Source organism: Amaranthus tricolor, chromosome 6, assembly GCF_026212465.1.
Source record: "Amaranthus tricolor cultivar Red isolate AtriRed21 chromosome 6, ASM2621246v1, whole genome shotgun sequence".
In the NCBI taxonomy this organism is placed as follows: Eukaryota; Viridiplantae; Streptophyta; class Magnoliopsida; order Caryophyllales; family Amaranthaceae; genus Amaranthus; species Amaranthus tricolor.
The window spans coordinates 31,263,060-31,276,290 of NC_080052.1; the positions used below are offsets into that span (position 1 = coordinate 31,263,060).

General features: G+C 32.5%; 1 protein-coding gene across 3 annotated transcripts; it reads right to left on the reverse strand.

Moving 5' to 3' along the window:
- Positions 1–68: 68 nt before the first annotated feature.
- LOC130815899 (general transcription and DNA repair factor IIH subunit TFB2) lies at positions 69–8,052 on the reverse strand. Of its 3 annotated transcripts, none has more exons than XM_057682421.1 (15): positions 7,710–8,052; positions 6,622–6,789; positions 6,325–6,393; positions 5,225–5,315; positions 4,930–5,030; positions 4,698–4,743; positions 4,554–4,613; positions 3,834–3,902; positions 2,723–2,806; positions 2,551–2,634; positions 2,185–2,270; positions 1,847–1,937; positions 1,455–1,535; positions 1,028–1,102; positions 74–944 (listed from the first exon to the last, which is right to left on the reverse strand). In XM_057682421.1, the coding sequence occupies exons 1-15, from the start codon at positions 7,820–7,822 to the stop codon at positions 807–809; spliced, it is 1,356 nt and encodes a 451-aa protein (XP_057538404.1). In that variant the 5' UTR covers positions 7,823–8,052; the 3' UTR covers positions 74–806. The 3 variants fall into 3 exon arrangements, 2 of the variants coding, with proteins under 2 accessions (XP_057538405.1, XP_057538404.1); XR_009042657.1 differs by having other exon boundaries at positions 881–944; positions 1,864–1,937; positions 7,710–8,036; XM_057682422.1 differs by lacking the exon at positions 6,325–6,393 and having other exon boundaries at positions 69–944; positions 7,710–8,036.
- Positions 8,053–13,231: the final 5,179 nt, after the last annotated feature.

A 13,231-nucleotide genomic window follows, 5' to 3' on the forward strand; every position in this document is an offset into this window, starting at 1 on the left:
ATGGTAAGACTGTAAATTTGTAATGATCATGTTTTTTAGTCTTAAGGAGATCGTTTATTAGTTTATAACTTTAAATTTGACTGATTATTTAGATGAGTAATGCGAGATATTAATATTTTTTAAAAAAATGATTGATAAACTTGAGTAATGTATATGGATATGGTGTTATGTCTTTTTCAAAAAGTGATGCTATGTAGCCTATGTTTGTGTCTTGAGACATATACCCCATGAAAAGTATTATCCTTATGACAAGGCGTAATCAATGAATCTATCTATATGCAAACTAAGCACATCACCAATAGCGGCAAAACTAGAATAACCAAACGTCATTAGCAACAATTATTGTATGGAGTACAAGACAATACAATAGAACTTGGAAATTTCGAAGATGTATCACCTTGTTTGTACATATTCTACCTTCATTTAGCCTATTGTTTGTCATCTTATCAATCAGATTCAAACATAAAAATTCAAACGCAATACACAACGAAACACAATATAAAAATAAAGATAGTAGATTGTGAATACGGTCATTAATGGCTAAAAATCAAAACTAAACTGATATTTTATACTAAATTAAATTCTATAAATTGAACACAGTAATTCTTTTTAACTATATCGTTTTAAGTAAGGATAAAGAATTTTCTACGTTTTTTTGTATATATGTTGTGCGAATTCTCTTGTCATAAGGATGGAAAAAAAATAGTCTTCAACCACCTGGTCCATTCGTGGTTTTTCTTCCTTTCCTTTGAACGTAACTATTATCTCTTATTTGTTCCCGCTTGGCAGGTAACTACAAAAATACGTTATTGTTTTTGGCGTCGGAGGTACTCCCGCAGATCATTATGTAGTTCTGCTTTTACAACAAGCTGCATCTTTTTTGGGTTTTCCCATAGCAAAGCACCGTATTCTCGGGCGAAGTCACAAGCTGCCTCGAACAGATCCTACAAAAAACAGACAAGTATTAAAGGATTAGGTTCGTAAGGAAATGAATATAGAGGTCCGGAGCCTTTGAAGTTTCACATACCCTAGACGGAAATTCATCATAAAACTGTGCAGGTGACATTTCAACTCTATTTAAGTCTGATTCCCAAAGCCTAATCTGCAATACGATAAAAAGAATCAAAAAGAAAAGTCATATTCGAGGAAATCATAATAATTTTGTGTGTAGTTCGACATCAGCCTCGAGAAGACTAGTGTAGTTCGACATCAGCCTCGAGAAGGCTAGCTAGTACTGCAAATCAATGTCGACAAAAACGTTTACGAGCAGAAATGCGTTATTACGGACTTGGATGATGAAACTCCATACAAAATAACATTAATAATCCTTTCTGTAATCCTAAATCTACTTTTTCATACCAACTGGGGCTGTGCTATAAACTAACATTGCGGCTCAGCAGCAGAAACAATGGCGAAAGTAGATAAAAAAGAACGTAATGAGGCCAAAAGAAAACCTGGTCTGTAACATTTTCTGGGACAGTCGGTATTTTCTCAGCTACACGAGGATGTGCATTTTGCTGAAGAAACGAGATTATCTGCGAAAAAGGTCAAAAAGTGAAATCGTCCGTTAGCTCCCATCCATTTCGAATACTCTTAAAAAGCCTAGCTCCATTGTCACTTTGAATATGCTACACAACATCCAAAAAGCCTTCACTTTAATTTGCGTAATGTAGCAAATTCAAAGGGACTGAGGGTTACTTTGTACCCAAAGGGGTAATAGGGTGGCTTCAAATATCGCATATTGTAAAGTTTCATCTTCAAGCCAAGTAAAGCAATGGGGTTCAGCAGTTCAAGTCATAAGATAATAACTCCATAAAAAAAAAAAGAATCAGGAAAGAATGTTTGCCTGTTCTGAAGTGATACCGTTTTCAAAGGCGTTATACAGGCTTTCTTTATTAATTGCACAAACAATGAGATTAGGAAGTTGGTATTCTATCCTGCAAAAGGAAAGAAGTGTGTTCACTTAGATTAAAAAGTAAACAGAGCCCAACCATCAAGCAACGAAATGCCAGTATGAAAAATAGAAAAAAAGAGCACATGAATATTAAGTAATCATTGACAACACCAAAGTAGAGAAAAGGTCATAGTATGCAAATATCGAAGCTCACAAGAAATGTTCGTTTCACCAATGGCATATCTTGATGGAACCAACAAATATATACAGATTGTTAGTAGAGCAGGTACCTTGCAAAAAGACGAAGAATCTCGCAATGTAATTTGGACGTAGAATAAGCATACATCCTAAAGTTTGTCTCCACAACCACAAAACCCTGAAAAAAAATTACTGATTAAGGACATATGCCGACACATAGAGACATAATAATGGAGGAAAAATAGCTTGGGATGGATAGAACAAGACGAAACTACAAAGAAAAAGTAAGGTTAATAGCCAGATTGCCAGAATGATCATGTGGCATAAAAATACAGGAGGTTGTGAAAGGAAATTGTGGAGGTCCAAAACACCCGATAGCTTAAAAAGTAACAATATTTAAGAGGAAGCATTTGTGCCACAAAAAAGGGTGAGCAATAGCTAAGGTTTCAACACGATACCTGTTTCCTAGTCGCTGTATCAGATAAACTAACCGAAAGAGTGGTAGCCAACTTTGTCGGAAGGAACCAACTCTCCTTCCTTCCCTGGAAATCAGACATACATCAAACCTTTGGAGCATTTAATACCTGAATAATACTTTGCTAGTGCAAAAAAAAAAAAAAAAAAAGAAACCTGCTGAAGTTTGACTAATCCCAAATCAGCAAGGTCCTTAATCGTACTTTTCTGAACATCAGTCAAAGTGTTAATGTTGTATGCCTGCAAAACACCATCCCCAATTGATTATCACCTATTGCCAGCTTTATCATCGAAATATATATAAGACACTGTCAGACTTGAAAACAATTCAAAATCAGAATAACAAACAACGATGTGAAAGCCTTAATCCCAAGATATGGGATCAACTACATGGAACCAAAACAAAACAACAATAGATTGTATTTAACAATTCTACTAATCCATTAATTCCTATTTCCTATCCAACACGTTCCTGTAGCACCTAATTGACCATATCATTATTCACCCACTCCATCCAAGTCATCTTTGGTGTCCCTCTACCTCTTGTATAGTCACCATGGTTTAAAACAAGGCCGCAGTGTATCACATCGGCCGTCTTGTTAAGGTTTCCAAAACAAATAAATTGTTATTTCCCGCGTTGCAAAGGTGTAAAAAAACGTGTTTTGGGTCATATCAAGAGATATCTTATGATTAGTTGATATTTAGACGTTATGATAGCTGCATCACCATTTTGTTACCGCGATCACGATTGTTGATTTGTTACCGCATTTTACACTATGATAGTCAACATTTGTCCAGCTCTCAATTGTCCTAACAAAAACATCTTATCTTTGTGCCTACCCACTTAATCGCTCATAGGCACAAAATATTGACCTTTCACTACAAGTCTACAACTGCTACTCCAATAAAATTACCTATAGCCTATAAGTGACCCAATATTCCATAATGCCAATCATAATTTAATCCCACAGTTCTTTCTTGATCTCCTAGACATAGAATCTAGTCTCTACTAATCATTTTTCCTTGGGAGTGAATAGAAAAGCCCTTACAGCAATGTAGCGCACTGCACACAAGGCGTCAGGTAAAACCTAGGAACCCTTGCATATTTGTCAGTATACCCAAGCTCAAAATCAGAATAATTTACTAACTTATCAAGATAGAAACAACCAACCTCCGAAAAGAACCACGGTGCAAGTTCTAGAACCTCCTAACGGAGATGCTCATTAAAAATTTAAAAGACAATTTAGAAGTTTAACAATTTGAATACCTGTCCCATCTCATGAAAACTAAGTTCTAGCAAAAATGAAATCAAATTTGCTGGGTCTACTCCACGCTCCTACAGCAAATAAAAAGAATATGAGTAAGTAGAGGAACGTTTGATATAAAATAACTTTCATTCAGAGGTTGGCCGGATGGTGAATCCCTCTTCCTCACCATCCCGAAACCCTTCCCCCAACATCACCTGCATTCTGTTACGTGATGAACAATCCAGTTTGTGGTTTTGGACACAAATTATATAATGAAAAATTATTAAATGCTAACTGGAACATTCAACAGTAGCTCTTCATTAAAAAATTAAATTGAAATCAAAAGAAAGACAGAAAAACATATTAGCAGGAACTAAAACTGATACTTATACATTAAGAAATTGAAGTTGTGTGTACATCAACTCAACTTCTCACAAATGTCTCTAAAGAGGCCCCTCTCTACAGCAGGATTTAAAGGAATCAGGTATACACGCACCCTCATCATTGTTTGTAATGTAAAAGACAGTGTTTCAGATGCCTATGATTTCCTTTGTTATACAAGATATAAAACCAACACTGTGTTGACATGCCTATCTCGTTTGCAAGTTTCTTAAAAATTTACTCCTGCATCCATCTAAAATTTCCCAATAAACTTTTTGCGAAAAGTTGTTAAGTAGAGAATGTACAGATGTGTATCGAATCAGTGAGCATGTCAAACAAAACAGTTCTTAACTCCGTACCTCAGCACTGGCAATATATTCTCTGATAATATACCAAAGTTGCGCATTTGTCTCCATCAGCTGTCACAGTCAGAGAGATTAAGAAAATAGTGCAATGTCTTAGGAATTTAAATTAAGGGAGAACCAATATCTCCATGAACATACCAGGAACTGGAAACCATACTCAGTTAACCTTGAACCTTCTTTTTCTCTGTGCATTAAAAAGGGCAGCACAGTGAAATTGAAATTGCATACAAGATAAGATGGAAGCATAGCAAGGATTTCAACAGCGCTTTATATTTTGTTCTATTAGAAATAACAAATGTGAACAAATGAAGGTTCCTTATTGTTAATGTCAAAAGAAATGCCCATAATATGCATAATGAGGAGAAAAAACCTTTGACTCAAGAGACCACGTTGGAAAACCTTCATCATAGAAGGACAGAAGTTTGTCAACTTTTCCGCTTGACTGGAGCTAATAAGATGCAGCAAGAAACGCTGAAATCAAAAACTAGAAGTCAACATAAACAAAGATCAACTTTATTGATAAGATCTATAATTATCACCTAGGGGGCATAATTATTATTCTAACATAGCCTGCGAGTACAATCATCAAAAAGAACTGAGCCTTTGTATCTATGAGAACGAGGGAAATGGCATGCAATAACAGAATTTGCACCAATACAACACACCTCCCACTGTTCAAGAGCATAGGTATCTAGTTCCTCCAAGCTTGGAAGTCTCACGGCATTTTTAGGCATTGGTTCTCTTGGTAATTCTCCACTGCAACAGCCAATTCATACACATTAATAAATAGTATTTCAGCATCCAAACTCAAGTAGACACATGCATGGATTCCAACAAATATATTTTGCTGAAATTACGTTTAAACATGTGCACTTGCTGTTTATGTGAATATGCAAATGATGATTGCAATTTAGGAACTACGGAAAACAGCCTTTATTGTTTTTACAAGGGTAAGGTTGGCTACATATGATCCCTCCTTAGTCTTCACACACCAAGGAGGTAGCCGCTTCAGTGTCATTAGGGGAATGTGACATTATTGTTGTTGCTAAAGTTACATTAAGCAATATCAATGACATCTACTAGCTTTACGTCAGAAAATGACATAGTAGCAAAATCATTTCACTAATTGATACCACCAAAAACAATAATTACCCGTGTTTGTACTTCAATAATAGCACAACAGAAAGTTTATTGGGCTAAGAGCCTAGATCAACATTTTTATCAAGGTATAAAGTTTTTTAAAAATAACAAAGAGGTCACATACACACTAAATACTACACAGAATTACTCACATAGATATAAAGCGAAGATATCAAGAGTAAAAGTAAAGAACCCCATTGCATTTAAAAAGCCACTGGCTATAGTTCACAAAACTAGAATCTCAATCACAGAGTAAAATCTCAGATGTTTACGCGGTTGTGGAACTTGTGGAGTAGCGGTAATGGAGGCAAAACCACCATCACCGTCAATTTAAATGGTTTTTCGAATGTCGAGGCCTATATTGTGATCGCAGTAACCTCAAAAACTTCGAAATGTAATCACAATGCGTTGATGTAGCCAATATTTTGCACTATAATCTCAATTTTAGACTTTTAAATTATTTTTGCATCAATACTTTACAGCATTATGCATGTCATATGATCAACTTCACCTCTATATCCGATACACCCATTCTCAGCCAACCAAACGCATGTTGAAGAGATGAATCATAATTCATTGCAAACGAAAAAAGCACCAAAAAAAATATATAAATAGCTGAAATTACCCATATATTAGCTGCTTCTGAAGGTTAACTTGAAACTTTCCATTCATTTCATAGTTGGTTTCCTTTTTCCTAAAAAAGTACAAGGTAGCATGAATAGCCTAATTTTGAACACGTCAACCATGTAAAAATATACATATGGTGAAAATATTTTGCAAGTAAATTCAACCCCATTCCCAAATAAAACAAAACTGAGCAGCATAAGGTCTAAAGCTTTACTTATTCTCAAATGAAAAGGCCAATGGTTTTTGAACAAAAAAAAACTGCAAAATGCACTCCGAAACACCAAAGACTTGGTACCTGTCAAGACTTTCAGTAAGAACTCTCAGTTGAATCAATCGGTCGATAGCAACTCTATGTTTTGAGAGTCCATCAGGAAGAACCCACTCTTCCAAGGACTTGGCAGGTACTGGAGCATCAATGTACAACATTTGCAAAATGTACTTCTTTGCCAAAGGAGGCAAGGACCTGATCCACAATCCACATAAGCATTTTATAACACGATAATCTCATAATCACAGTTTCATATGTGAGTACCAAACACATTGCTCCAAATTCATGGTTTACAATGACCTGAAATCAAATTCTACTGATGAGGGGCGCCTCTACAACCGCTACTTTAGCATTATTTACCTGAAAATCCTACCCCCTGGGATTCCTCAATGAACCTACCTATTAAGGTAATTGACAATAAACTTTTAATGTTGTCTATTGATAAGTCATATGTCCATCAACATTATGAATTCCGACCATCAAAGTTAATATATTGATCAGCAAATCAATATGAAGGGGGAAAATAGTCACAATCCATTAACCAGTGCTATAGAGAAGCTCCCACTTAGAGAATCTCTGAAAAGTCTGAATGTACGCAATCTAACCTAGTTGGTGATAGTAAAAATGCTTTTTCCAATTGACTTTTAGTAATAAACATCATTTGCAACTCCACGTGATTTGATAACTCATCAAGTGAAAATGCTAAAACAATTAGCAATTTTCCATTAGTGATTAACTGTTGATAAATCTTACTATTGATTTGCAAGTCAATATCTTTTATAAACCTAGAGCACCATAACATAATTCGCCTTTTGAATTTACAATTCGCTCAACATGGGGCAACAATTGCCCAATACCGACCAACTATAATTTGCGTTTTCAACTTCATAATTCGTGAGGAGTCAGCGAAATCATGTGACGCAGCTTGAATACTCGTATAATATCAATTGAACACTATTCGATAAATTAACAATTTCTCAAGAGTAACTATTATCACTAAGCAAGTACCACTATATTTATGCATTAAAATTCGTCCACGCGGCTTGAATACTCGCATAATATCAAAATTGAAAGAAAAGGAAAGCTTCAAATACAACAAAAAAATAGATAAAAACCTGAGAATAGCTTCACAAATGAAGGGATTAGCATATAGCATATCGAGCTTGACAGCAGGCAATGACGCCACCATATCAATGAAATTCTTCGCTATGATTCTCACTTGCGGCATTCTTTTTTCTTTTCAATAGATGAACGCCAAAAATGAGGGAAAATTGATATGGGTTTAGGTTAAATATCAAAATTATAAGAGTAGATTTGTATCTTAACTGAACTGCTATTTTAATTACAAGTGAAAGTAACAATTTTGAGCGTAAGTTCAGTGATTTGCTGATTGTTCATGGTGAGTTTTGAGTCTTTTGACAAATAAAAATGATGAGGGAAGAGGAAAAACAAAGGAAGATGGGTATTCTTACATTGTTTTTATTTATTTTATATTTTTTTATTATAATAATAATAATAAAAATAATATTATTAATATTATTAGTATTATTATTTATTCATTTTATAGAAGAAAACTTTAAAAAAAGTTGGTAGCCAGTCGAATACAAAAAACTAATACAGTAAAAAATATACATCCTAAATTTAGTGCAATTTGAGTTAATTTAAAGAAAACGATAACAATCTTTTAATTTGTGTGTTTGTTAGAATGTGTTTATGAGATATGGAGGCCATTTTGTAGCCAACTTGTTGTCCTTAGTGATTTACAGATCGTGTGATGAATCATCAATGTTTCACATATTGACATATTGTTTGCTCATTTTGCGGTAAGAAATTTGAAGACATCTCAAAATCGTAGAAATCCTTTGAAATAGAGATTCCAAGTCATGGTTTTGGTTATGTGCTACATGACTATAATAACCATGGTGATCTTCTATGATTTCTTAGGGTCTATAATAACCCAATAGATCTTGCGAGATTGTCTGTTCATTTTATCTTTATAAAATATAAAACGACTAAAAAATATAAATATATTATAATTTGATATGACAATTCATAAATGCATTGGGATTAAGAATCCTAGCTTCATGAATAGTATTGTAATGTTTAGTATAAAAGCATCACTCTTGTATTGTAAATGGATGCAATATATAGATATACGAAGTATATATCAATCCCTTATACTACTTTTCTCCTTATATTCTCCCTACCTTTTAACACGTTATCAGCACCATTTTTTTCTCTCAACAATCCAAGAAGGTAATATTTTTTTTTTCAAAACATTATAACATTGTTTTTTAGCCACAATATGGACCAACAATCAAACGGTATCAATATTATTATTCAAGGTGTTACTAACACCGTTCTATACTTAATCCTTGAAGAAAATTGTATATCTGTTACTACCATCCCAACTAATAGTGGTTTAAACCAACTGCGAAGACATAATCCAAATAATACACATATAAATGAAAACTCAATGTCAAGTCCAATAATGCAACTAATCCACCAGCACAACCACCTACTAATCAGTCACCACAATCTACTAATAACCCACCAGTCCAACCTACTAATGATCCTACAGTCCCACAAGAAAGTAATAAAAGAAAAAATGACGAAGGCGAAAAAACTAGTAGTAAACGTTTTCAGACTATTAACCCATAAAATAATTTATTTTAATAATGTTGTATAAATTTTATGTTCGTTTTTACTTTTTCAGCCGCCTATATGGACTGGCTAATATTATTTTGTATTGACCGTTTTAATGGAATGGCTAATTTAGCATTGTTATCGCCTTTATGGACGGTTTTATCTCTATTTATATGATCATGTCATCATATTATGTGCATATGCATTTGGTTACTTTAGTATATAAAATTATATACATCAAAATTTTATATATTTATACGTATATAATCGCTTAATAAACTCATAAAATTTAATTTCACCTTCAAATAAATAAATAAAAAATTTAAGAAAAATAAACATTATATATATATATATATATATATATATATATATATATATATATATATATATATATATATATATATATATATATATATATATATATATATATATATATATATATATATACATATATATATATATATACATATATATATATATATATATATATATATATATATATATATATACATATATATATATATACATATATATATATATATATATACATATATATATATATATATACATATATATATATATATATATATATATATATACATATACATATATATATATACATATATATATATATATATATATATATATATACATATATATATATATATATATATATATATATATATATATATATATATATATACACACACACACACACACATATCATTAATAAACAAATTTCAAACAAATAAAGTTATTTGATTCTATTTTGTTTAACATTATAATAATAAATTGTCTTAATTTACCATTAACACAGATTATTTGCACACATGATTACATTAGCTCTACATACCATAAAATCTTTTTTTAATTGTAAAAATATCACCCTGGGATGAATGCCAGAGTGGTCCGAAAATTATAATTTAAGTAAATCGTCAAGAGTTCGATTCTGAACAAAAAAAAAATAATAAAAAATAAAATAAAATAATACAAAATACAATTAAAACAAAAAAAATAATCAAAAAAATTTTACCATTTTTTTAATCTTAGAGATCAATTATGAAAATGGTATTTTTTTTACCCCTATAAATATGGTCTTCTACCCGTCATAAACACACACACCACTCACACCTTATCCCAAACACAATAAATAATTTTTTTTTACCCATAAATTCTTTTTTCATCTTCTTCTTCCTTCAATCATCCATGGCAAACAATACATCTACAAACAACCACATCAATCCAATTGCCGACAATATAAGTAAAATACTAGAAGCATTCCTTATCATTATGGGTTTAATTGTATTACTCGTAGCGCTAATGCTCACCTGATTATCCAAAAATAAATTATAAATCTTGTATTTGTTTAGCAATATGTATTTTGTTTTATCATCTATTAATACTATCTACTTTATTTATTTATGATTATATTGTGCTTATTATATTTGAGATATTAAATCAGGGGGAGATAATACTAATATGCTTTAATATCTCTAATAATACACAAAATCATTAAATAACCTTGTCATTTTCAATTCTAGAAAATAATGGTTGATCTCAAAAGGAGAGAGTTTAATGCCTTGGAATTAACAAGAAACAATTTTATACAATGGGCTTTAGATGTCAAATTATATTTAAAAGGAAAAAGTTTATTACACACAATAATTGAACTTAATCCCGCCGACAAAGGAAAGGGTATTGAAGGAGATTCCATAAAAATTAAGGAAGATAAGGCAAAAGCTGCTTCAATTTTGAGACATCATTTAACCGACAGTCTCAAACACGAATACACCAATTATGAGGACCCAAAATTACTTTGGGAGAGCTAAATGAAAGATTTGTGCATAATAAAAGTGTACTTCTCCCAAAGGCCATCGATGAATTGCGAGAGTTAAAGATTTCAAGATTTCAAATCAATTAGTGATTATAATTCAGCCCTTCATCTGATAAAATCAAAATTATATCTATTGTGGACAAATAATAACAGATGAAGAAATGATAGAAAAAACATTATCAACCTTTCACGTAAATAACATTTTGTTACAACAACAATATCGTGAAAGGCATTTCAAGAAATATTATGAATTGCTGAAAACGCTTCTTGTTGCGGAAAAAAATAATGAACTATTATTGAAAAATCACAACAGGAGACCTATAGGGACAATGCCCTTTAATGAGACAAATATGATTGAGAGGAATGTGCGCCATCGAGGTCGTGGGAACTATTTCATAAGAGACAGAGGTCGTGTAAAATATCACGAAAGAGCGTCATGAATACTTTTGAACAAGGAAATTTCTATGGCCATGGTCGTGGTCATGGACTTGGTCGTGGCCGCGGATGTAGCCACATTTATGAAAGAAATATATTTACCCCCGAAATGATAATTTTAAACAAGTCCAGAAATACAAAAGCACATGTAATAGATGTGGCATGACTGGACATTGGGGGCGAACTTGTCGTACTGCCAAACATTTAGTGGATTTATATCAAGCTTCCCAGAAAAACAAAGGAAAAAGGGCAGAAGCAAATTTTGTAAATGAAGCAAGTACATCTAGGCCCACCTTAGATGTCTCCGATTTCTTTAATGAGGATGTGAACCTCCACAAACTTGATCCCCAAGAAGAAGATATTTACATCTTTTGAGATGACTAGATGCATTTTCTGTTTTGTTTTCATTTGATAAGTTGTAATTCTCTACTTATGTTTTCGTATTGAGTATTTTGGCTTTATATTAATAATATAAATTTTTTTTTTCTTCTCTTGTCGTAGAAAAGGAAATGTCAGTAAATGGATCAACATTTCATTGCCTCCTGGACAGTGGAGCAACACATACGATATTGAAAAATCGAGAATATTTTTCAAACGTAAAATTGCTTGAGGCAAATGTCAATACCATATCAGGAACAACAAAATTAATTGAAGGCACTAGAAAAGCATGCATCATACTCACTATGGGCACAAAATTAGTAATAAATGATGCACTATACTAAATCTCGAAGAAATATTATCAGTTTCAAGGCAATACGGCAAAATGGTTACCATATGGAAACCAAAATCATAAATGAAAAAGAATTCTTATGCCTTACAACAGAAAGTAATGGAACGAAAATTATCCTTAAAAGGATGCCAGCATATTCATCGGGGTTGTATCTCACTCATATACGCCCGATTGAAATAAATGTGATAAGACTAGACAATAAGGAACTATTCACTCTATGGCATGACCGCTTAGGTCATCCTGGCACTGGGATGATGCATAAAATAATAGAAAATTCAGTCGGGTACCCACTAAGAAATATTAAAATTCCCCAGTCAAATGAACTCTTATGCACCTCTTGTTCTCTTAGAAAATTTATTACTAGACCATCAGTAAATAAGATTATTACTGAATCTATTATATTTCTTGAAAGAATTCAAGGAGATATATGTGGGCCAATTAATCCACCATGTGGACCTTTTAGGTACTTCATGGTATTAATAGACGCTTCCACAAGATGGTCACATGTAAGCCTTCTATCAAGTAGAAACAATGAATTTGCAAAATTACTTGCACAAATCATCCAATTGAAAAATCATTTTTCTGATTATACTATAAAAAGTATTAGATTGGACAATGTCGGCGAATTCGCATCTCAAACTTTTAATGATTATTGCATGTCAATTGGAATTAAAGTGAAACACCCTGTGCCACATGTTCACACACGAAATGGTCTTGCTGAATCCTTAATTAATAGATTGCAATTAATTGCAAGGACACTTCTAATGAAATCAAAATTACCATCATCGGCCTAGGGTTATGCAATATTACATGCAGCATCATTGATTAGGCTAAGACCTACAATTTATCATAAATATTCGCCAATGCAATTAGTAACTGGTCATGAACCAAATATTTCACATTTGAAAATCTTTGGATGCGCTGTATATGTGCCCATTGCTCCCCTTCAACGTACAAAAATGGGTCCACAAAGAAGAATGAGAATATATGTC